The sequence below is a fragment of the Hippocampus comes genome, unplaced genomic scaffold (genome assembly GCF_001891065.2).
Source record: "Hippocampus comes isolate QL1 unplaced genomic scaffold, H_comes_QL1_v1.1 scaffold174, whole genome shotgun sequence".
Classification (NCBI taxonomy): Eukaryota; Metazoa; Chordata; class Actinopteri; order Syngnathiformes; family Syngnathidae; genus Hippocampus; species Hippocampus comes.
The window spans coordinates 6,193,904-6,220,842 of NW_017805983.1; the positions used below are offsets into that span (position 1 = coordinate 6,193,904).

Here is a 26,939-nt window from a genome sequence, read left to right on the forward strand (position 1 = left end):
TCCTCATGCTTTATATTCAGTGTCAGACTCAGAGGAAGTGTCTGGTAGGTGGAGAGAGGGAGCGTGGGAGAGAGCTAGAGAGGCTCTGCAAGCCGTAATGGTGCAGGGGCAGGAGTCGAGGCACCTGAATTAAGGGTGGGGGTGATGCTGGGAGCAGCAGCCAGACAAAGAGATGGCTGCAATAAGAAACGACAAGAGGAAAAATGCATTTGACGTTCGGTTTGTCTCAATATTGGCCACTCGTTCGGATCCCGGGGGGCACAAATACCCACACAAAAGGCAATATACGACACTGCTTGAAGTGGAGCACTGAGAAGTTAAGGGAGGAGAGGAGGGTATGAAAAGTAAAGAAAATATAGAGAGAGACGCGATAGAGCAAGCAAAACAAATAAGAACACGCATGACAAGCATATGAAAGTGGGACAGGGTGAAGTAGAACAGGTAGGAAGCGCGAGATGAGTCCAAAAGCCTGTGTCATGTCTGTCTCCACTTCCTGTAACTATGGCAACCTGTCAGCAGCCAGTCAGGGCCAGCTGTAGCCTCTTCCCCTTCCTGTCGAGGTGGCAGACGCCAACTGAGTCCCACAGAAACACAAAAACAACCACCACTGATTCTCCCCTCTAATTAACCTTTAACCTGCCTCTAGCTAAGAGTCAAAAACATATTTACCAATAGAACCCAAACGGGAAATGCATCTTTAACACAACTGTCGATTTGGCACTTTGGCGGAGCGTAGGTGATTACCTGCAAAACGCTCGGCTAAACGGCCCCTTATGAGGTCAGGCCACAGCAGCTCCCCCCATCATCTTAGACACACACACACACACACACACACACACACGCACCCACACACACACACACACACACACACACACACACACACACACACACACACACACACACTCCAAACAATGAGTCAGACAACTCACCCTGTTCTTTGATCTGTCGGATCTGCCGCACCGTCTCTTTGAGGATGGCGCATTTGTCCGGTTTGACATTGAAACTGTCGATGTCGCTGAGGTTGGCAGAGATCAGCTCAGCCAGCTCCTCGATGTACTTGCTTTCCTGCTCCCGCCGCTTCCTGTCACTCCTGCAGGCGGTAATGAGTTAAGTGAAAGCTGCGAGCAACGATCCGTCGAGGGCCATTTAAGTGATGCTTTTCCAGTGTACAAACTTCATGTTTAGATGCAGTTGTTTCCATTTTTCTCAGTTTAGCTCAGTTATGGGTGGAAAATGTCTTACTAGAAGCGGCATATCGGCAACATTTGAAATCTGCCTTCCTACACCAAACTTGGGAGTAAGTGTGCTACACAGTAAATGACAAACACATTTTTTTCCTGTTGTGTGGGATAAAATTAAAAAATAAAGTCAGAGATTCCAGGCTTAGGACCACCCGTATTGTAAAACTGACTTTTGGGCCACATTCTGTAAAGCAACGTGTAGAAATAAAAATGTCATGAGCAACGTTATGTTAAGATGCCACCTTTACACTTTCCCGCTATTTCCTCATCTCATACATGTTACACAACGTTAATGAAAATAAAAATGCTAATCTTGCAGGGTTAGTCTGCATCATAAACGGAATTTTACAAATGTAGAATGACCAATTAAATTTAACATTGAATTATAAACTGAGAATTCTGTGGGGGCTTGAAACACAACACTTTCCGCCACAGTCTACAGCCAACTTAGCATGCAGGCTAGAGAAGTTGAGACTGCGTTCATGCGATCTCTACCGATGGGCGCAGCAGAGCGTCACAATACTGAGGTTCAATTGTAATTTCATGGTGATATTTATCCCCGAGGAATTCCTGACTTCTCATTTAATTGACGTATATTTTGGCAACCCTGGTTAAGACGTGTTCAAAGCCTTAAAATAAATTCCATTTTCATGGCAGAAAACTATAGAAACGGTTCAACAGACAGAGAATCAAGCTCCTCCCGGTGTCATCTCAGTCCCCAGACATCAACCCCATTGAAAAGCTGTGGAGTGAGCAAAAAAGGTGAGTGCAGAGGAGAGATCCCAGGTCGCTGGATTGTGCCAAGAGCAATGGTGGAAAGCTGTCTTTTTGTATTGCCCCATTGCGTGAAACATTGCAGGAGGAGATTGGTGTAGCTTTGTGGGAAAAGGGGCTTGTAGAAAATGATTGACATCAGGGGTTGTAAAGAATTGCCGCACACATCACTTGATATGACAAAATTGTTTCTTAATGTGTGTCTTTTCTCCCCACTGAAAATTTGCACTTGGATTAAAGAAGGGATTTTCCTCTTTTTATTCAATTTTGGTTCCATATTTTTTCGAAAAATGAATTTATAAAAAGCTTCAGATTACATCTTAACCAATGGTGCCAATAAATAGAGGGCAGTAAGTATTAGTCCACGAAAGAAGACGTTTTATTGGCTCAAGTCAAGCTATAAATACCATTAATGGCATCACATGATCTTTTGGACTTTGCTGATCCGTTACACTCACCCGAGGCCTGGTGTGTCGCAGGTGGAGAGTTTGCGTTTCCGGTTTTCTGCGATCAGAGGTTCCATGGAGTTCTCCCCCAAACTGCTCATCATGTACACATATCAGCACCTGCACCAAGGTAGAAATAACCTGTTCATCATTGCGGAAAGGAGTTATGCAGCTCTTTTTCTGACTTGCGACTACGTCGATGCTGAATCGTATAAATAACAATGTGGGGCAAGTTGCAAATTGTAACCATCAGGACAAAATATGCCCATATCACACCTATCATCCTCTGCTGGCAGGGGATGACAAACACAAACACGTCTGCCCAGCCTCTTCCACTGGGAGAACAAATTTGAGTTTGTTTGTCTGTGTATTTGTGTGTGGGACTGTGCATGTGGGAGTTCATCAGCTCATATGGTTTTTCTCTCTCTCTCTCTCTCTCTCTCTCTCTCTCTCTCTCTCTCTCTCTCTCTCACACACACACACACACACACACACACACACACACACACACACACACACACACACACACACACACACACACACACACACACACACACACACAGGATTAGCAGTGTCTCTGATGAAAAGCCAGGCTGCACAACTAGCCCCGTTAGACAGCCGTCTGTCTCCCATAATGCATCACGTTCCGTCTCCAGGAAGTGAGCTGATAAAGGTTGTTGGGAGGCGAAGCAGATGGAATGAGAGGAGGAGGAGGAGGAAGAGGAAAGGAATGGAAGATACAAGGGAGGGAGGGAGAAGCCGCTGCTGTGACTTGAGCTCTGATTGGTCACTTTCTTTGCCACAGCGACAGCGACAGGCACTGGGGTGAGGGAGGAGGAAAGGGGGAGAGTGAACACAACTACCGGAGGAGACCAAGAAAATGCAGAGGAACAGAAATACCAGGGAGAAAAGAGGCAATGGTGGGGCGGGGGGGTTGTCAGTCGAGAGGCATGTCAAACACACAAACAGGTGAGAAGAGAGGAAGAAGCAGACTTGAGTATGAGTGCTCCACGCATGCACAAGTAGTGCAGCGAGTGGCCTGAAAGCCACCGGTAACCCTCTTAACCTTCACAGCCAGAGCAGCTTCTTTCATTTCATTGATTACATGGTTATCCTCTGACCAGAGTACTGCCGCCTCCGTTGCATTGCAATCCAGAGCAATGGCAGCAGGGAGACGACGGTGTCTCATTTAATCATCATGCGCCGATGCCCTCTGGAAAACATTTATTTTACTTCTCAGAATAATATAGACCCATCAGCATGCAGCAAGATCATCTTTCGCAGACTTGAGTCGTCAACATTGGATTCATGAATGTAGTAAGGCGGATTTAGTTACGTTGGTGCTAATTAAAATAGCATTAAGTGGCATGCCTCCAGTTGAAACTGTTGTGTTTCGCTACAAGGCAACGAGAGGGCATTCTTACCAATCCTCCTCTAAATAATCCAAGATTTTCATGGTGAAAGCCCTTCCTGCTTTTGAGATTTTTGCCCACATTTCCCTTTCAATCTTTTTCACGAGGATCTTCTCCCATCTGTCTGTCGGCCCCATTGTTTTTTGTCTGCTCGCTACCTGCATTGTCTTTCCACGGCTCACCTGCCTGCCGCTTGCCAGAAGACAATCAGCACATTTGCTGCCGATGAGGTAAAAACGCAGAGGCACAAAGTCAGGGTTGAGACAAGCCTCCCTTTGCCGCTACCCCTCGATCCATCTGCCCGCCCGCCTGCCTGCCAACCTCTTGATGGAGCTCTCCAAAAGGGAGTTGCTCTTATTGTGGAGTGAATGAAACGGCCCCAGAGAATGGTTGATTAGCAGGCCGCCGAATGCCCGGGGGAAATGGGTCACCTCCAGCCTGGCGTGGGCCGCCCGTTTTTTCCAGTGCAGGGATAAAGTCAATTACATGCCACAGGCAGTGGGACCTGGTGGCAGGGAGGCAGCCTGGCCATGCTGGACACAATGCAGCAGCAGGGGGGCAGTGGGAAGAAGAAGACGCCGAGCGAGCGAGGGAAGTAGGAGATGCCGTCGGTCGTGCTGAGGGTGGGATGGTGATTTAAAGAAACAATGCAACTAAAGCTAAGATGAGAAGGCTAGCACAATTAACCTTGCCTAAATTAGCCTTGCTCCAAGAATTCTCCATAGATGCAGGTTACGGATGCTAACAATGAACACTTGCCACCAACAACACAACTGTGATGATTTAATTGCGCGACAGGTGGGCGCGTCAGTGAATTTTGACGATCCGTCATTTGTCAGCGGTCGGATTCACCCAACCGCCCTTGTCAATCTGTCATCGTTTCAATAATCATTCTGACATGCAAACGATGCATTTGTGACATATGTCAATGACTTTTCTATCTCCTGGAATTTCTGGCCAAAGGTGCTAGCATGGATAGGGAGTCCATCAGTGACAGATGGAGAAGGTCCGTCGCTATTGTCCTGGTTCGTGGCGATTTCAGTAACAGACGAAAAACAACTTCCGTCGATGGGTAGTTGGTCAGTTTTTCAAAAAAATTTTTTGACTTTTTTACGTTTACCGTGATTTGCCATTCATCATCAAATTGGGCGTCCATCAGTGAAGGATTAATTGTCCTTCCATCAGTCATGACAGAATGCACACCTCTGGAAATTACAACAAACCAAAAACCCATATTGATAACCAAGATCTTAGAAAAACAACTTCAGAAGTCAGCAGAGGAAATACCGTAGCTATCCACGTTCATTTGTAATCTACACACACTGTACTTTGGCCGCATGCACCAAATCACGTAATAAGAGCTAGGTCAGCAGCAAAAATGAGTAGCAGTAGGCTGCTTGTGGCTTGTTCAGAGGAGCAGCTATGGTGTCTTAAAAGCTTAGCCGTCATGCAAGTGACATCACAGACTGACAGTGGAGTGTGTACAGCATGCCAACACTTTTGAGGGCCCGTCCAACATGCCCTCCTTCATACCGCTGCAGTCATCAACTACCCCATCAGTTGAGAGATTTGACCCGGTGCAAACAGCGTTCTTTGGAAATGGTGATTGCACATAAGTGTGAATGATGAAAGCCGTAGAAAATGGACGTATGGTCTGGACTGACCATGTATTACAGTCACATTGTCACCTATTCAATACTGGGACCAAAATTCAGCATAGGAATAATATTCTTAAACGGCCCAGGTTGGGGATGGTAAGGTCGGGGCCGTCACACAGCGGCAAACTCCCGATGGCCAGCACGACCCTGGCACCATTCGAAGTGCGGAACGGTGACGCCAAACATCGCGTGTGCTGAATGACGCCTCTGTTCCGACATCGTTGCTATAGCTACCTGTCGGATGGGTCAATAATGTGGCCCAGTCTGAACAGGGCCAGATCCCTTTTGGAAAATTGCGAACAGTGTGGTAGGTCAGCCCCAAACATCAGATTTGAGGAGGAATCTGATTGGAACCAGATATGCTTGCAGCTTGAATGAAGCCATAGAGTAAAACCAGACTTTTGTGGCAAATCTGGTCACGAGCTGGCACTCCATGTTCTGTTGTCATTCTTTTTGTGGGAAAAAGGATGAAAGGGTTTGAGTTAGTTGAAATTTGAAGCCCACTGCACATGATCTCATGGTAGCACTTGATCATGCCAGTCATTCTTTTGTAATCTCAGTTGACAAAACAAGAGTCACAAGGCCCCATTGGCCATGCAAACAACAACAAAGTAGCAGGAGTGGCAAAATGGCAGAAGAGTTTGAAGTTAATCCCGGAGGATCGACCTTAAAATGAGAAATCAAAATCCCGTTGATGGTTCCAAGAGTTGTTTGCAGTGATTGCACAGAGTGTACACTCTAATGATCAGACACTGTTCATCTAAAGTGTCAATTTCTGTTAGCATTAGCAGTCATGGCTCAGCTTTAACTTTAACTTCGGACCGTGTTTTTCTCAGTTGGCAAATGCTTCTTTACTCCTCCCAAATAACACGTAAAACACACCTAAAATGTAGGCTGTGTTTTACTTTTTAGCTATTAAAATATATTCTTCATCTATTCATCCATACATCCATTTTCAAGACCGCTTATCCTGAACAGGGTCGTGGGAGGGTGCTGGTGCCTATCCCAGCTGACTTCGGGCAGAATGCAGACTACACCCTAAACTGCCATTCAGGCACAGGGCACATATAGAGACCATTCCTACCCACATCTACACTGTCAATGAGTGGGAACCGATCCAACGCTGCCTGCACACTAGTCAGGCGAGTGGACCACTACACCATCAGCGACTATCCTGTATATTATTCAGTTTCGCTTGAGAATATGCTCAATAATAAGCATCTTGAGAGAGTTCAAATGAGTTTGGAATTATTTCTTTATAGACAGTACAATTGATTTTGCCATCACGTTGAGTTGTTGACAGACAATATTGTTGTTGATCAATCATATTAAAGACATGGAAAGAATTAGTTTGGCATATTACATATTTACATTACATGCACAGAAACTTAATTGTATTTTGCCACCTGCTTGCACAAAATAAAATCACGGAGATCATTTTTTTAATGTGGACTATAAGTCTGCTTAAAAAATATATGGATATGGATCTGATTTTAGTTGGTGAAACACTTAATGAAATAAAATTGAGTAAATTTAACACATTCTTTTCAGTGTATATTAAAAAAGAGTATTAGTCAATTCTGACTCATTAAAAAAATGCACCGTGACAATCCAAATTATAAACAGGGTTCATGTCATCATACAATGACCAAATGTGAAATGAAACAAAGACTGTCAAACCCAGCTTGCTGACAAGTTTTACAGTTTTCCTTTCATTAAAAATGAATGACTGCTGATGCTTGTTTTGTTTTTCATTAAAGAAGGGGAGTTGTATGTTACACAACCGGTCATTGTTGTTCAACATGGCCATCGTTAGAAAAACGTTTCACTTCCTGGTCGCTTCACTTTTTTTTTTTTTTGGCCATACTTTCCGCAGTCATGGCATGCCCCGCCTCGAATTTACCCTCTCGCTGGTCTCAAATGTATTCATCCTGTTATCTGTGCAATAACAGAGCATCAGAAGCAGCGTGTGAATGAAAGCCAGAGTGACTTAGTTAAGTCCGCGCACGGCGCTCCTGTGGTGTCACCTGCCGACGGAGGTAAAAGATTAATGCTCTCCTTCAGCCACATCGGCAGGCAGAGCGCAAGAAATAATTTGATTTCTCCTTTGGTGTATCTGCTCCCTCCCCACACTTCATTTTCTCATCTGCCTGAAAAGCATCTGCTTTTGTTTCCCTCATTCTCAAGCCGCCACTGAGCCAACCCTCCTCCTGTCTTGATGGAAACCCTGACAAAGGCTCACACCCGCCAACACACCTCCATAAAACATTAGCATCCCAAAACACATGCGGCTCTGTGTTTTAGGTCAGGATGTTGCAAGAACGTGGCAACAACAACAAAAATTCTCTCAACCTGGTACACAGTTGCCATGCCAACCACGTGGGATAAGAGCCCACCTTATGTCGGGACTGAGGTGATGGACAATCAGACCCCCACCCGCCTTGACCCCTTCTTATGATGGCTGGTCAGTGGAATCTAGATGGAAACGATATGAAAGTAAAAATGTAGAGCATTCGAAAATACAACACACTATATATTAGACAAGGGGAATACATTAAGACATACCGTAAAGTCTTGTGTACAAGACGCACCTGTATACAAAATGCACTCCCGAATCCAACAGGAAAAGCGTTTAGTTTTCTCTGTACCCATGCATAAAACGGTACCCTGATTTGCTCCTATCCATTATTCTCATCTGGTCGCATTTGTGCAAGTGCATGTTTTTAATGCTCCCATATTACAAAATCAATATGACATTCAAAATATGATGGTTGAAAGTTGCCCACTTCAAACTGTTTTAGCCAATGTTGGTGGTTTGACGTTACCCTCATTTTACACTGTTTTGGTCAGTCTCCTCCACTTGCACCACACCTGTTTTGAAGAAAGATTGCTCAAGTGTGCGGTGACTGAAAAAAAAAATCCTTTGGGTTTATTTAGTTTGAACATGTACATTAGTCGCACATGATTAGACTGTGTTAAACTAAAATGTTATTTGATTATTTATAGAACAGGCTATCGAAACAGAGAAGTTATGATGGTGTAACAAACTGTTTTGCACCGCAGAATACAGTGTCAGCACAATTGAGTCGTTATTTAGCGCCCTTAACCAGCGATTGAACGTTATTTCAGGAGGCTGTTTTGTTGTTAAAGTCGGTAGCAAGTAGCAACAATTTGTTACGGCAATGCCTCAGAGTTGGCAAAATGAGTCAAGTCACTGGTACGCGGCGACAGGCTGCCGGGATCAAATTCAGCCGGGATCAAATTCAAAATCAAAGCTTATTTAGGCATTGATGTCTGTATATTAGTTAGTTTGGTAAGGTTTATTTTGAAATTGGCCCTCCGACCGCATTGGCGGTGTGATGTAAAGCATGAATTACTGTTGCTATGGTGTGTGGGTGCTGTCTAGACACGAGTAAACATCCAAACTAGGTGAAACATGTTTGCGTCTTATTAAGGCTCCTGTATAATACTCTCACCCCCTGATTTGGGATCGTTTTTTGGGGGGAAAATGTGTGTTATGCACAGGATTTTACGGTAATTTCAGTGCTAAAAACACAAGCAAAGGAGTCTTAATTAACCTCATGCCAACCATGAGCCGTGGCAATGAGAGATGCACACACATGGTTGAAATAGCCATATTAGAAGATACCTTACAATATGGAAAGCAATCTTCAAACGAAAAAACTATTACACTTTTACTATTAGTGTAAGAGTAGTATTAACATTACAGTTGTGTTAAGCACTTTCTGAAATTGTATCGCAGTAAAACGATCAAACTGTGTGGATTAAAAGTAGAATACAGTGTAATGCTAAAGACACCCCTGGAACAAAAACAGCCAATTATCGCTTGCTGTTGCTTTAACTACACAATGAAGACAGTCACCGGATATCCTTTCGACTAAATGGCAAATATCAAAAAAACATTTTATGGGCTAATCCCTGCCATTGTCATCCCCAAAGAAACCTAATAGGTTAATTTGTGTCAATTTAAATCTTGATAAGATACTCTGTGTGAGTGTGTGTGTGTGTGTGTGTGTGTGTGTGTGTGTGTGTGTGTTTTAGCCACTCTGGGTTGTTGGTGCAGCTTAAGTGCACGATCTCAACAATCACAGGAGAGATCCCATGGGGGAATCGAATGTGTAACCATGGAGAGCGCTGGGCGTTTCCATGACTCCCTGTCATCTGTAAAGCACACCACCAGCATGTCTCATGTTCATCTTGTTCGTGTGCCTCTGTGTGCGCACGTGCATGCCTGTGTGTATGCGTGTGTGTGTGCGCGCGTGTGTGTGTGGTTACAGGAAAGAACACCAGAATGGGCCTCCCCTCGAGCGTGTGACTGACTGGTCCACACTGTGTGTGTTTACGTGTGTGCATGTGTTTCGTGTGCCATTGACCGTCAGCGACCTGACCGCTGGCTGCACTCATGATTAGGAGCAGATGGGGGGCTGTGTGTGCGCGCGGGTGCGCAAGAGTGAGGAGGCGGCTGCTGCTCCACTTTCACTGATGTATGGGCTCGAACACACCAACAAAGACCCTCCTTCAGTTGATGTGTTTTCTTTTAATTGAGAGTGGAGACGAATGGAGTTAGCGTCATCGTAAGCATGTGCGAGCGGGAACTCCTGGTCCTCGTGTTAACTTTCAAAAAGCCATGAAAAGTGGAGTGAAGTGTTGGTTAAGGGCCCGTGGGTCCATGCACATACACACATACGGGGGGGCATCGCGAATGGGCTGCAACACATTTTGACATTGCACTCCCCCCTAATCACGACTGTGCCTCTTTGTCCGTATACTCCTCAATTACAGGAGCTTTATTGTATGGATGTCTGCATATTTGTATTTCACCAGCACTTGAGCAATAAATCCCTTGCGCAACAGCATCTTCCACTTACAAAACTGGTTGAAAGACGCATTAAAGATGCAGCCCATTTACAGTTCACTGAAGATGTTCATCGAGAAGCCTAACATTACATGAACTTAAATGGAGGAGTGCATCACAACGTAAATGTTTGAAAGAGCCAAATTAACTCGGTCACCTATATGAATGATGCAATATTACATCATACATTATGTTTTCACGGCGGCTGACTGGTTAGCAGATTGGCCTCACAGTGCAGAAGTGCAGGGTTCTATTCCGGCTCCTGTGTGGAGTTTGCATGCTCTCCCTGTGCCTGCGTGAGTTTTCTCCGGTGCTCCGGTGGCAGGTTAACGGAACACTCTAAACTGTCCCAAGGTGTGAGTGTGAGCACGGATGGTTGTTCGTCTATGTGTGCCCCGTGATTGGCTGGCAACCAGTTCAGGGTGTCCCTACTGCCCAAAGACGGCCGGGATCGAGGCTCCAGCACGGCCGCGAGCTTTGTGAGAATAAAGCGGATCGGTAAATGGTTGGATGGATGGATGGAAGTAAGTGGATGCCGTGTAGCATGAAGAGTACGCTAAGTGACAAAAGTAATAAAGGTGGCCCAACTTGGGTAAAGCAACAGACAAAAGCTTCCAGAAAGTTATTAGTTAACTTTCATCTTTGCCAAAGTCATCAAGTTCATCGGCTGCATTTACCACTGCAAACCTGGCCACCCACGCGTCGAGCGAGAAAGACGATACACTCGCTTTTGATTGAATCTTAATCCTATATTGAATTCTCTTATTCTATTCAAATCCATGTAAATCCCTTCATCAAACCTGATTGAATCAATCTACAATAAACTAAAGTTAAAAGTAAGTGAAACTCCAGATTGACTGGAGATCTTTAATCACCTTTTGTTGACTAAGATGGTAGATATGGCGGTGCTTTTAAGGGGTGGCCTAATCAGTGTTTACAGCCCTTAGCTATGCTCTGAAAATTACTCGAGCAACAGGAGGAATAAAATGCTAATTGAACGGAAGTGACACAGATAAAGAACAGATGTCGCCTCTTTGAATCTTCTTACTAAATAATATGAGGGAATAAAAATGATTTGGGCACTTCTGTCCGGCCCCCCCACATACTTTATTTATGCACTGAAAAAAATGGCGTGCTGAATTTTATTTTCATTTTGTCAAAGCGGTTGCCCAAAATAAAATTGGATCTGCACTTTAAAAACGCATCTAGATCCAGACGATCCTATTTTGTGTAACCACTTGATGAAAGAAAATTGAGTACAATTTAAATAAAATAGCTTTTTTTTTGGATAACGGAGCATGCAGAGGCGGAATTTCTGTCTGCATTTGCAACGGATTTACGGACTTACACCGCGGAGGGATAATGGTTGTCATAAAAGTGTCTAAATACACTAATTTCCTCCAATGTGCGAAAGATGTTTGCATACATGACATTAACCTCTTGAATGTTTTCTTTCCACATCTGATTCATTTTTGTGGGTGAATACAATTGGGCTAAGGTGGATTTTCAACACTATTATGCATAACAATAGACTGTTAAATGGCACTCAAGTTAAATCCATTTGACATTCTTTTATCCTAAAATCAACCAATCAAAATTAAATTCATTCTTTTTTTTTTTTTTTTTAAATTTCGCAAATATCTCAACAATTGTGTTCAATGCAGGTTCAATTCATGTCCCCACCTTCTACCAGCACCTTTTCACTCCTCTGTGATGAACATTTATCAAAAAGAGTTAAAATACAACTTTAATAAGTGTATATACTGTATGTTAAGTTACCGGTAGGTATATACTGATACAAACGAACACCGCACAGATGTACATTGTGTAAAAATATGTGTCTACTCGGGGAGACTATCAAGCAATGACACTGGACTAAAATAGGAACTCAGTCAAATTTTGGCTCGTTGCCTTTGTTTAAACACATCACCCCCCCCTCCCCAAAAAGAAACACACACACACACACACACACACACACACACACACACACACACACACACACACACACACACACACACACACACACACACACAAAAGACTTCACATCCAAGCTTGCCTCTGCAGACTAGGGGGGACCAAAGAGGGGAGTGAGACAGCCAAATTGTGGCGGCTGTTGTTAAAATTGTCACACTTAGGACCACTCATTAGAAACAAAGTACTTCCAAGTTGAGTGGGAACTTTCCATCTTTAGAGACCAATTACTGCGATCACAGTGAACAACCTGCTGCGTCCGATCTCACACTTCCGAGTGGAAGATGAGGGTCGAGGGGAAAGACTTGAAGGAAAGCGCCTGACTTGTTGAACTGTGAATCTGATCCAGGCAGTCATTGTGTCTGCTGTGGGCCGACATCACCTGCATTTGCATTTTCACAACAGGCAATAGGTGCTAGCATGAGTCACTGGTTCCACTAAGGTAAAAGAAACCAAAGTTGCAATGCCGCCCTCATCAGCATCAACCTGAGTTAAAAGGCTCATTCCGAGAAGGTAATGCATACTTGGCTTTGGAAGGTCACAGTAAAATAGACAGTAGGATTATGGAAGACTAAAATATAATAAATGGGAAGAGTATATTAATCCCACGCAGGTTAATTCTCATTCCTGGATGAGGGTCCTCTCCTTATGCAGGGTTCGACATTAATGGTGAACCGATGGCCCAGGGCTACGACACGCCTGTGTCAAGCCACCCTAAATTCACTTTAACAAACCCAGCTGGGCTCGTGCAAACTTCATCAATAAATTTGATGAAATCAACTCGTTCTTACTATTTTTTTTGGGGCGGGGGGATATTACATACACAATATTTTGAGTTTTATTCACTCAAAAAGCTCAATCACTTCTTCAAAATGATTAACTGTTGTACGGCAAATATTCACCCATTTTTGAATTGGATGCCTGCAACACATTCCAAAAAAGCAGGACAGAGGCTAGTTTGCCACTGTATTACATCACCTTTGCTTTTAATAACACTTCACATTTGGGAATGGAGGACACAAATTGCTGAAGCTGAGTAGGTGGAATTCTTTCCAATTTTTGCCTGATGGAAAACGGTGACGATCTCTCCGAGGACAACCCTGCTACCACCAATAATAACTTCTCCTTCCTCCTCCCGTCTACGTCGGCACACCGACTTTGCTCTAAAGTTACAGTACGGTACTATGTACTGTGATGCTTGCTGAGATAATTCTGCCATGGAACTGATAGTTTAGCGCTTTCTGTGTGGCGGACGTCTGGTTGACTTGCTGTTTTTGAAAAGTAGTCAAGTATTTTGCAACGCGTCTCCTGCGCTTTAGTTACATGATGGTAATTATAGATTGACATTGAATGTGTCTTGACTTATGAACAACTCCATTTACAGGCTCTCCAAACAAGTGTTGATCGCTTAGGGACCTCCTGTACATGTAACCAGATAATGGGAAAAGAGAGCTGGGTGAGGAGATTAGATCCCAGGGGTCAAATGTTACAGTACAAACATGCCAATCAACACTCTCCTAAATGGAAAGATTTCAACTGGAACAATAGAATATATTGTTTCATCACATCTAAACTTGAAAGCAAACAGATGACAACTCATCAGCCATGCCAGGACAATGTAAACACATGGATCCAGATCATGCACACGTGTTGTGGGAAAGCGCAAATATCCAACCCTTCTGCGGCAAGGTTCACTCGGCTCTCTGTGGTGTGTTGGGATATCAATCCCGAAATCTTGTCTGACTTGGAGACCAGTGCATTGTTAGCGTTCTTTTGGTGACTGGTGACATAGACTGAAACTGAAAGCAAATATTGTTCAAGAAACTAGGAAAAAGCCTGACATTGTGTTCAAGAGTGTACCGCAACACAATCTGACACCAAAAGTCTTTGGTCCTTTCACTTTTTTTCTTTTCATGCTACACCTTTTGAAGAGATTCTTTCGTGTTACATTGGCAAAATGGTGAAATAAATAAAAATTGTGAAAAAATAAAATAAGCTCTTCCTTGCAGCTAATCATCATGAAGAGCAGAGTTACAAATTTGGACAATTTTAAATTGGAAAGCCGAGCCAGAAATTGACCACAAACAGTGACAAGCAACACATTGCCTTAAGGCACATGTCAGGACCAGAGACAATAACAAATAGATTGGGTTTATGAGAACGCTTACAAAAAGTGGCACCTCATCATCATTCACTCGTGCAAATCAAGCACTTTGAGGCGAGGAACAACTACAAGTTCACTTCTGAGTCATCCCAGGAAAAATATCAAAAGGCAGATTTGAGGGTCTTCCAAATGGACCTGTAGCTGGATCTCAAGAGTACAACGGGCAGAAACAAAACGTAGGCCGTGTTCTTGCATACAATAAAACAGTACGTGACAAACCGAGGCAGTCACACTGGCTACTACTTTGAAGAAAGTAAGCTGCACAATTGTATACTAAACGGAGGCCGACAGAAGTGATGAAAAACCTTTGCTGAGCTTTAAGCTCACATTTCAGTGACACTTGCCAGGCCATCAAAGTGCGTGTTCTCAACAACAACTCTTATTGGAGCGACACATTTTGCCACGTAGGGACGCCTCAACGTTGCATTCAAAAGGCAGTGCGCAGAGCTCAGGAAACAACCCTGATAAGATAAAGACTGTTCAGCTCATGTCCTCGACGCTCACCTTCGGCTAACCCCGAATGACACAAGCACCAGGCAGGCCAAAGTTGACTTGGATTGCACAAACACTGTTACTGAAGTTGTTCATTCTCTCCCGCGGGTCAGTGCGGGAGCGCCGCAGTTATAGCTCGACTTATAATCAAAGCAATTATCAAATACATGCCGAAAGACGCTTCAAGTTACTGGACAAGAGTAGAAGTGGCTTGAAAAGTTATCGGGTCTCCCCCAGACACACACACACACACACACACACACACACACACACACACACACACACACACGCACACACGCACACGCACACGCCCGAGCTATTTGAATAATCAATAACGTGAGTAATACTGTACCCACGGGCTGATGTTCCATAACCATTAAGCAAACACAGGCAAATTGCCTGGGACCTCGAGATTTCCGCGGGCCCCTAAAAGGTCTCGTAAGTTTCCATCGACTTCAAGCAAACGTTTAAGTCTGTAGTCACATGGTTAAAAACAAATGCGTCAGCAATAGATGTACTTCTGCACTCTCTTAATAGGCATGTACAGACTCGATTCCGAAAGAGGGTAGCAGAAGAGAACTTTGTGAGGATACTGAAATGGGAGTTATTCCAGTGGAGTGGGGAAGACGAGGGAGTGAGAGTTTCACGGTGACACCAAACGGGCATAACCGACAGTCGGCAAGAGCCAGACACTTTTCATTTCTGAAATAAAGTAAAAAGTGGAGATTTATTTTTTTTCCTGTTATTGTTCCATGTGTTGAGATGGTACAGACCAAGTATGACCACTGCAAATGTGCAAAATCTGTGCAAAAAGTTTAATTGTTCACATTCATCAAAAGTGAAATTGTATTTCGTTTGTATTGAGACTGGTGTCCACTGAGATAGAACGACAAGAATTAAGTGCAACTTTCCCTAATCTTTACGGTTGACGGAATTGGATCAAAACAATAAAAGACTATGTCCTATCTCTACAAAGGAATACTGATTCATTGATTGTTCATTTTCCCAAAATCGCTAAAGCAAATTTAGAGTGCACAGTCAAACAGAGTTAAACTAAACTGCTCGGATGGAAGACAATTCTGCAAAGCCCTTCACATTATGATAACGTGCAGACCATTCATGAAAGTTAATTAACACTGAGGTGAGAGGCAGGTCTGTCACAACATAAGACAACACAAGCATATTTCATAAATTGCAGGTACAGCCTTTCATGACTTCAAATGAGCAAAAACAAGGCCTCGCTCTAACTTGAAGCAAAAGCACAAGACAACAGAGGCAAAAACGGGAGTCATTGCCGTTTATAATTAGTATAGCAGGTCAATCAATAAGCTACTCCCCTTGAGCTCAAGTGACTGTCACTGTGCAGCCATGGCAACAATATGGCGCAATTCGAATCCTCAGTTTACTGCCAACTGGGGAGAAACACAGAGCCACCTACCAATCACACACACACACACACACACACACACACACACACACACACACACACACACGCACACACGCACACGCACACGCACGAGCTATTTGAATAATCAATAACGTGAGTAATACTGTACCCACGGGCTGATGTTCCATAACCATTAAGCAAACACAGGCAAATTGCCTGGGACCTCGAGATTTCCGCGGGCCCCTAAAAGGTCTCGTAAGTTTCCATCGACTTCAAGCAAACGTTTAAGTCTGTAGTCACATGGTTAAAAACAAATGCGTCAGCAATAGATGTACTTCTGCACTCTCTTAATAGGCATGTACAGACTCGATTCCGAAAGAGGGTAGCAGAAGAGAACTTTGTGAGGATACTGAAATGGGAGTTATTCCAGTGGAGTGGGGAAGACGAGGGAGTGAGAGTTTCACGGTGACACCAAACGGGCATAACCGACAGTCGGCAAGAGCCAGACACTTTTCATTTCTGAAATAAAGTAAAAAGTGGAGATTTATTTTTTTTCCTGTTATTGTTCCATGTGTTGAGATGGTACAGACCAAGTATGACCACTGCAAATGTGCAAAATCTGTGCAAAAAGTTTAATTGTTCACATTCATCAAAAGTGAAATTGTATTTCGTTTGTATTGAGACTGGTGTCCACTGAGATAGAACGACAAGAATTAAGTGCAACTTTCCCTAATCTTTACGGTTGACGGAATTGGATCAAAACAATAAAAGACTATGTCCTATCTCTACAAAGGAATACTGATTCATTGATTGTTCATTTTCCCAAAATCGCTAAAGCAAATTTAGAGTGCACAGTCAAACAGAGTTAAACTAAACTGCTCGGATGGAAGACAATTCTGCAAAGCCCTTCACATTATGATAACGTGCAGACCATTCATGAAAGTTAATTAACACTGAGGTGAGAGGCAGGTCTGTCACAACATAAGACAACACAAGCATATTTCATAAATTGCAGGTACAGCCTTTCATGACTTCAAATGAGCAAAAACAAGGCCTCGCTCTAACTTGAAGCAAAAGCACAAGACAACAGAGGCAAAAACGGGAGTCATTGCCGTTTATAATTAGTATAGCAGGTCAATCAATAAGCTACTCCCCTTGAGCTCAAGTGACTGTCACTGTGCAGCCATGGCAACAATATGGCGCAATTACACAATCACTTCCCCCTCACGACAACAGACGTGACTAAATGAGACTGAGGCACAAGGAGTGTGTGTGTCTGTATGTGTGTAGACACATCAATTTTGGAATCTGCCAATCAATTCCTTGATATGTAAACCAGCATGTGTTTTTGAAATGTCAAAATAGCAGTCCATGATATAATTTCTATAGATCCACATAATCGTTTGGTAGGTCCTGTGACCTTTCCAAGTGAATGATTCATGATGTTCTGCCCCAAGACTTGTTTTATGTTCATCAGGGATGTGCAACTGAAATGATGGAGTGGGCCACAATTTTGCATCAGCACTCACGGAGGGCCACAAGAGACTGCACACTTAACCAAACGTAGGACAAAAATGCCATTCTTAATCTCAACAAAATATGTGCACATGTATGTTTGCATATTCATTGGAAACATTGACATCATGTATCTTGATTTCATGCTCAAATGCATGTATTAAAAATCTACTTTTCAAAACTAAATAACTAAATACAGTACTGTGATCCCCCCTCCCCCGACAAGTGCTCTCGTGCATAAAAATGGCCATTCAAAGATGGCACAAAACTGATTAACAACAAACAAGTGCAAGAAGTTATTCTGTGTATTTTATTTCATTTTTTTTCCAAAAATCATCTCACTCCAACATGTTAATATTACGTTCCACCTGCATGTCATTCAATATCGCCAAATAAATAGGCAGACTCATTCATCTGAAAGCTAAAGTGCAGTATTGTATAGTGCACTCTGCATTGTAAAGTAGCTGAACAAAACGGGTGTGTCTCCCCTGATTGGCGAGTCCGTCAGCCGTCACCACAACATCCGCTTGCCCAAATTACCACACGCATTTGCAACACTTGTAACGGCGTTCATTTTGAAAGAAAAGGGGAAAAAAATCCGCTATTTGTCTACCTTTGTTGAAATTGGCAGCTCTTCACCTCCCTACATGCATTGTGGCAGGCTTCCAACTTTTGGGAGTGCAGCAGCTCCTATAACCTGAAGTTATAGGGCCGCAAGTAGAAAATTTAGAGGTGGCATGAATCACAAACTGACTCAAGAGGCAAATATTCACATTTCCACTTAATGTATGGGCAGAAGTGTGGAGCAGAAGCCGGTCAACACCAGAAAATGTTCAAGGATTAAAAGTAAGTAATTGAATAAATCAGCAATCTTATTGGTCACACATTCGTGAGTAGATGAAAAGTTTAGTTGCACTTGCTCAAATTTTAGGGGTAAAATGCCAGCATTTAGAGGCAATCTGGAGCCCTGCACTGCAGCATCCAGTGCTTCAATTTTTTTCCATAGTAAGGATGGTCATCATTCTGGTCTAAGTGTGTTTCTGTTACCTGGAGTTCACTGAATGCGTGTCTTAACTGTGGGGTTCAAGTGACTGACACTGTTCCTGTAACTTGTGTGCCGTGCAGTAAGACTCCCAGTTCGTGCTGTTAGACGCCAAGTCAAAGCCAAGGCAAACCTTACAATGACATAGTAGGTTTAAACACTTGGCCAGGTAAGCGCGTGCTTGACTATTAAGAGATTCATTGCCAGGTGCGGTACGACATGATGACTGCCATCCAGTAGTGAACAATATTACAATTTCCAACTGAAGTGGTCAAGAAAGCACATCAGTTAATGTTCAAACATCACATCAAACACACCATATCCCTCAGGGGTCTTCAAGTAAGCACACAATGCCACAGTGCACTGCACGCAAATTATGAGAGCTTCTGGAATTGATTCGATGTTTTAAAGCACTTAGTTGACAGGCAGGAACAGAGTGTATGAGAGAGTGTTTTGCCTCCACAACGCCATAAACGATTAGCACTGAAGAAAGTCAGCATATACATTCCTGCAGTGAGCATGAGAGTTTGGGTTTTTGAAATCAAGTGTGTTGGAAGAGGTAGACATCAAAAACACGCAGGACACCGGCCCTCGAGGACCGGAGAGTTTTGACACCTGTGTACTAAAGCATTCCAATACAAATGCAACTTCCCTTGCTAATCCATTTTATAATACGGTACAGAAAGAAACACAGTCACTTTCATTTGCAAAGCGTACCTGAACACAGCTGTTACAGCATGATGAGTGCAAATAAGAACGGCGGCTGCGCTGAACAGCAAGCCAGCATTAATTTTACACGACTATGGGGTGGAGAATATCATAAACACAAAAAAAAAAAAAAACTCCAACGACAAAACTGCCTCAGAGTTGCATGGATTTGCCCACATCAGTTTCTACTGCACAACACACACACACACACGCACACGCACACACACACACAATAAAAATTAAAAGTCAAGTTATGAGGAGAAAGGTACACTATTTTTCATCCACAGCATGCGTGTGTGAGTGAAAGTGGAAAATGTGTGAGGCATTCGAGTGGGAAAAGGACATTGGTTCACCAAACCCTGTCAGTGTGGTTTGAGTGAGAAAGCATATTTCCTTTCATATTTACTTCGTTCATCGATTACATTTTCACACTTTTGTGCCAAGGGGAAGATTCGCCAAATAAAACACCCAATCTCCTTGTCTTCTTTCAATTAAGTGAACGGTCTAGAGAAGAAAAAAAAAGACTGGCGTGTGATGGGAGTGGTTTAAGAAGAGAGGAGGAGGGTGAAATACAAGTATTGGGTGATGGACACAGCTGCGCACGGATCTAAAATCACATTACCTGCCTGCCTGTAATCCATCACTCCCACAGACAAAAAGCACATGGCAACCAGGCAGGGAAACTGCATGGCAACAAGAACAAATGCCCCCCCCCCCCCACACACACACACACACACACGCACACACCCATGTGTCAGTCACCACTCCTTGATCAATATACTACACCTGGCCAAAAATATGGAATCACCAGTTCACTCAATTGTTTACATTTGTGGGGAAAAAACTGGCATGACACAAAACCGAGGTATTTTCAAATTGCATACTTCTGGCAACAAGAACCATTAAATAATTCAAGAAAAGAAATGTGATAGTGAGTACAAGTTACTTGTTTAGACCAAAGTTCTACCAAGCTCCTCTTGTTTTATGTTGAGAGGGAAGAAATTTCATCTGTGCTGCAACAGCACGTCTGACAATAAATTTGTATCCAATCCAAATCCAATCCAATCAATGCGCTAACCACTGGGCCACTGGGCCTACCTTGTCACACAGGTTGCAAACTCAGACTACATTAAATTGTATATCATCAATTCCATCCATCCATCCTTCCATCCATCCATTGTCTGATCTGTGGATCCTCGTGAGGGTCTGGAGCCGATCCCAGTTGGCGAAGTATACCCCAAACTGGTTGCCAGCCAATCGCAGGGCATACACAGACAAAACAAACATTCACACTCACAATCAGACCTAGAGACGATTTAAAGTAATCAATAAACCCATCATACATGTTTTTAGAATGTGGGAGGAAACCGGAGGACCCAGAGAAAACCCACACAGGCAGGGGGAGAACATGTAAACTTCACACAGGAAGGCTGGGGCGCGGAATCGAACCCATGACCTCTGCACTGTGAGGCAATCGTGCTAACCCGTCAACTTTATCTCGTGATGTGTGATGACTCACGTGTTTGTCGCATGTTCCTCTTATTTAGAAGAAGGTGTGGGTGCAGTCGCCCACCTAATGGGAGTGAGTGCACGTGTGTATCAGATAGGCTCTTTCCTGGCTGAAGTAATTAGCTGGCAGAGTACAGAGGAGTGAGAGGAAGAGCAAGCTAGTGAGCAAAGATACAGTCCCACCAAACCTGCGGAGCACTCCATACATTAAGAGGCCATATGGTGCCTCGGATGTGTGGCAGGAGGCAGTGGAGCAGCACTGCTCAGCTCTCATGAGCTCAAGCAGGTGTCTCAGCTTCCACTGTAACGTCCACCCCCTCCACCCCTTCCCCCCTCTCACCAGCTCAGTCTGCTTAACTCACTGACATCCACTACCTCATCTCTTAACCCATTGCCTCCTGCACTACCTCCTGCTGCTTCCTCTTCATCCCAGCCGACTACCTCTCGTCGCCTCAGCACACACCTTTCCTAGCTCGGCCGTACCTTCGCTCATCGTGGCGCTTAATCCCAGTCAAAAAAAAAAAAAAAAAAGATTAGCTCCATCGCATTATAATCTGAAATACGGATGGGTGCCATGCCAATAGTGACAACTAGCTTGTCAAAAATAGATAATTCCTCAAAAGACCATTAACTCTTGACAGACATTGTGCACATACAGTGTGAGCATGTACTTGCTCAAGCAATCTCATACACAAACGAGACCCCCACCCAGGGTGTTTGATGTGTAATGAGAGAAACGATCAGCAGAAAGAATGGGCTCTTCCCGCTCCACTGCTCAGCAGTCAGAGAGGTGGTTGCAGGGTCTATTTATACATTCGCTCCTCTTTGGATTTTCTTTACTGTGGAGAGAGAGAGAGAGAGAGAGAGAGAGAGAGAGAGAGAGAGAGAGAGAGAGAGAGAGAGAGTATGGCACAAGTTCAAGAACATTCCTGGCCTTCTCTCCCCATCTCTTCCTCTGCTGCTTTGCTCCCTCAGTCTCCACTCCCATCCCCCTCTCTGCCCGTCTCCTCCTCCTCGATACCCTCCCCCTCAGCCTTTCCCTGCTCCCTCCCTCCTGCTCAGCAGACGATATGCAGCAAGGCACAAATTCATTGGGGATAAAGAAACAGCGAAATACAGCTGGAGCATGGGAGTGGGGGTGGGGGGGGTCAAAAGAGAAATGCTTTGCACTACAAGGAAGCAAAAAGCAGAGCAAATGGTGGAATAACTGGAATGGTGGAGTAAAGGAGGAGGAGGTAATCAATGGGAGGCAGGGAGGGAGGGTGGGAGGAAGGGGAGGGAGCTACATTGGTGGGCGTTCCTCAGCTTGCACTTGGTGAGGTCAAAAGTTTACGATGGTTTTAATTTCACCTTTTCGCAGCCAATCAGAGTGGAGCTACGGCTACGAACAGAACTTTGACCCACACACAGAAGATCGACACACAATGTTTAGCCTCCAACTCAATTATCATTTTGTTCTCCGATTAAACTCTGTAATTGGAATAATTCGTCGCACTTTTTCCGAACACAAGTCCACTCTCACCGAGCAACAACGGAGGCACACCCCGCTTTGTACCAGCATGCTCAGCAGCGGGTGCATGAGTATGCATGTGTGCGTGTAGGCATGTAAGTGGGGCTTGTGTGTCTCCGGAGGGGGAAAGGCTACAGTTTGATTGTGGCACCAAGGAGGGGAGGGGGGCAGCTCTGCAAGAGAGTCAACACGGACTTGAGTGGAAATGCTTTAAACCTTTAAAGAAAATCGGTGTGTGTGTGTGTGTCTGTGTGTGTGTGTGTGTGTGTGTGTGTGTGTGTGTGTGTGTGCGCACGCGCGTGTGTTTGAATTTTCAATAGCCTCTCCACAAAATCTTTGTGCGTGTGTTTGATTAATCAACAGGCACACACAGACACGCTGCTCCCTGTTGTTCAATTCTGCCATCAAATGTACAACTGGCTGCCAACCTTACAGAGAGTGAAAAGTGAGAGGGAGAGACAGAGAAAGAACTGGGACGTGTGATCAATGTTCAACATGGGTTGAGATTAGCTCGGAAGAGCTCCTTTTTCTTCTTAGATTATCAAACGTATCAATTTACACATTCCAACATGCATGTCTCATGGTTAAAATAGCACAAGGTGGTCACAGAAAATGCACTTCAAGTATTTTATCTTCATGCTTAGAGGCTTTCGGGTCATTGCTGATCTCAACAATAATGATTTTATACAGTGTTGAAAAGAATCAAATTTGTTGAACTTGCAGTCTTGCATTATCCACCACCAGCATCAATCTCCTCATTTATCAATTAACTGATTAAATAGCAATCATCCCTCCAGTGGTGTTCCAGAAACAGAAGTTACACACATCAAGTGACGATAAGTCCGTAATCTTAACTAGTCAAACACAAAATCAACACTGGTTGCCCAACAAATGAAGTTCCTCCTGTTTTGTGCTAAATTGTGCAGACTAATACTTTTATTATGAACCTAAAATGCAACGAGGAACCATGTATTTTGTTTCTATTTCATTTTGTTTTGTTTCATAGAGTTCAATATTCTAAAAAAATCTGAGGTTGCGGTTTTGCAAGCTTACATTCAAGAAAACGTTCTGAAGAGCGAGAAGAAAAGTATCGTCGATGATTCAATGAGTGGCTCAATTGTACAGACATGAATAGTTCCTGATAAATTCAAGTTATAATAATTGGGACAAATTCCTGATGTCAAATTTATTAAGTTTAATCATAGTAAGTTTAATCAAACTGCCAATGTGGGGTAAAACAATTTGCATTGGCAAATACGCTTGAAGGTACTCGCGAGTTTCAAAATTCTCGTTGACTAAATGCTACAAATGTTGCATTGTTTTCCCCATAAAGCCACGGGATACTGTTTGTGCATGCGCCAGCAAAAACAAAACAACTAAAAAAACAAAAACACTGTCTTATGACAGTGTTTTTGTTTTTTTATTTTTTTACTGTAAACGCTTTCATTTCCAAGGGCAAGGGGCCTTATTGTCACACCAAGGTTTTTAAGGTTGCACACATAAACCTGGCACTTGGAACACTTGAAATGCAACAATCTCAAGTGCCTTCTTCTGCTACTTGAATTCCCTTTGGGACTCTAAAACTGCAAACTTATCCGATCAAACTCTGTGTGCCAGAAGCTGAGTGAATCCGAATCTTCCCTAAAACTTGTCCTTAACCCTTCCCCAGGACCTTATCCTGATTGTTTGGTGGGTAAACAGAAACTCTCTGCAGCAAAAACAAACAGTGCACATTGTTTGTTCTGGGACCACAATCTCACAGCAACAAGCTGCCTTCTCTCCACCATCCACGGGCTGTATTGGTCTGCTCTGTGTGGATGAAGTGTTTCACCGCAAAAGTTAAAAAGGTGAGCAGTCACATCCCACCCCAGTCAAAACAGAACTGAGTAGCTTTAAAAATCACGTTGGTCGCACATCAGCTTTCAATGATTTCAGTGTGTCTGTCATTGCCATGCGGACCTTGTATGGGGTGAAATATGTGCCTGAATCATTATTTATATTTCAAGTGTATTGACAAACCGAATCTCAATTGCTTGAATTGGTATTGTTTCATTCCAATGTTGACATTGAAAAACTGAATGTGAATTTTCCTGTTTGAATTTGGATTCCTCACAGGAAATTCAATTCCTTGTAATTTTTTTTTACATTCAATTTTACAAATGAAAATTCAAATATTTTCTACACAGATTCAGGTCTCTGTCTTTTCACATTCAGTTTTACAAGTAAAAATAAAAAGGGTCAATTTTCAATGTGCAAATTCGGTTTGTGTGACAAACATCCGCGTACTTGAGGTTGAGCAATCGATTGCAGAGTTCAGATCTCCTCTTGGTCCAATCAGCGTCTTAGTTTTGAGCACACGACACAAGCTCTCCGGGGAAAAAAAAAGTGATCTCCTAATATCTTAATCTATTTTTTTTTCTTCTCCAAACAACTGAACTCAATGCTTCAGGCATTACTGACACTTTGGGGTAGCAACAGTGCACAGCACATAGACAGACAGTAGGGGCTCATCCCAGTTCTATTGATTATTTTTTAAACACGATTCAGTTTCTGGTGGCACATATTTCAGCCCACAACCCTGCATCACAAATGTTAATTGTCTATCAGACAGTTGTCAAACTCAAGGACCGCGGCATGCATGTCCAGCACAAGTCAATACTGTCTCCAAAGACAAAACAAAATACACTCTCATAAAGAACGGAGGTCTTCCAAGGTATTATCTGCATTTATGAAAACATTTCAAACTCAAGCTGCGCTGAAAACTAATTTAAAAGGGCATACAAAAGTTATATTGAGATTTGTGTACGCTCTCGGGGGCTTACTAACATTAAACTCAACTCAACCGTGGAGCTTTACGCTGTTCTTAATGTCCCTCACTTCATGCCCCATTCTCTACTGGTTTTGTCATGTGTCTGTTTCAGCTAAAAGGCGAGATCTGTAGAATTGTCACTCAAGAGCATTTCTGGATGGACTGGATGCTATGGTGCAAAGTCTCTGAGATATACAAAGGAGCTACTGCTGCATCAGGTAGGAGGGTGGGAACAGAAAACTGGTTCGAACTTAGAACCGGTTCCAATGCCGTGTACAAAAGTTCGAATGCTGGTTCCTTTTTTGATTCGGCATCCCCCCCAAAAATTCCAGGGGTGTGGCATGTTTGACCTTCAACTACAGAGCAACTGCTACTGTTGCTGCTAATTGTTCATTGGGGACGATATCGAGGCATCGACATAAACTATATTCTGCATTTGACACAGTCACTCTGCAAGCAACGTTCATTTTGTATTGCGTGAAGCTGAGCTACGTGCAAACATTTTCCATTTTCATGCATGAATTTTAGGTAATGATGATGACACGCTCAGGCAGCAGTCCTTGCGGCTCAGGGAACGAGGTGGAATTCGGGGAGGATGAATGAATGTCACCGGGACAAAAAACAGCCCAGGCATTTTGGGTTGGGATCGGCCACTCATAATTAGCGGAGCATAACCAACTAGGGTTTTTTATGTTTTACAAATTACCCCACCCCCCCAAAAATAAATAAATAAATAAAATAAAAAATATATGTATGTATGTATGTATATGTGTGTGTGTGTGTGTGTGTGTGTGTATACCGAGCGAAAATCCTGTGGGACTTCCAGATACAGACTGACAAGATGGTAATGGCGAGCCAACCGGATGTCGTGATCATAGATAAAGGGCAGAAGAAAGCCGTTGTAGTGGATGTAGCGGTCCCAAGTGATGGAAACATCAGAAAGAAAGAACACGACAAACTTGAGAAATACCAAGGGCTCAGAGAGGAGCTGGAGAGAGCCTGGAAGGTAAAGGTGACAGTCGTGCCTGTGGTGATCGGAGCACTCGGGGCAGTGACCCCCAAACTAGATGAGTGGTTGCAACAGATCCCGGAAACAACATCGGACATCTCAGTCCAGAAAAGCGCAGTGCTGGGAACAGCAAGGATAGTGCGCAGAACCCTCAAGCTGAATGGGGGACTGGCACCACCCGAGGGGTGAGACGAGGATTTCTTTACACACACACACACACACACACACACACACACACACACACACACACACACACTACAATATATTATGTCTTTTTCACTCATTAGGTAATGTAATCTTACCAGTGTGTTAGTTAGAATGCACATTACGCGAGCTACTGCTTCTCTGGCGAACTTAGCTTGGCATAGCTTGCTCCAAAGCGCATCTGCATGGCAAAGCAGTGATCGTGTTTGAGA

General features: G+C 43.6%; 1 protein-coding gene across 4 annotated transcripts in view; it reads right to left on the reverse strand.

Annotated features, from left to right (window-relative positions):
• Nucleotides 1-26,939, reverse strand: part of LOC109528539 (nuclear receptor coactivator 3) — a 53,624-nt gene that overhangs the window by 13,610 nt on the left and 13,075 nt on the right. For 2 of the 4 annotated variants that reach the window (XM_019891274.1, XM_019891277.1), the window contains exons 2-3: nt 2,474-2,581; nt 930-1,090 (exon numbers count right to left, since the gene is read on the reverse strand). In XM_019891274.1, coding sequence (XP_019746833.1) covers nt 930-1,090; nt 2,474-2,565 — 253 coding nt within the window. In that variant the 5' untranslated portion in view covers nt 2,566-2,581. Of the gene's footprint in view, nt 1-929; nt 1,091-2,473; nt 2,582-7,927; nt 8,007-18,549; nt 18,629-26,939 lie in introns of those variants that run through there. The other 2 variants (XM_019891278.1, XM_019891275.1) reach the window with 2 other exon arrangements.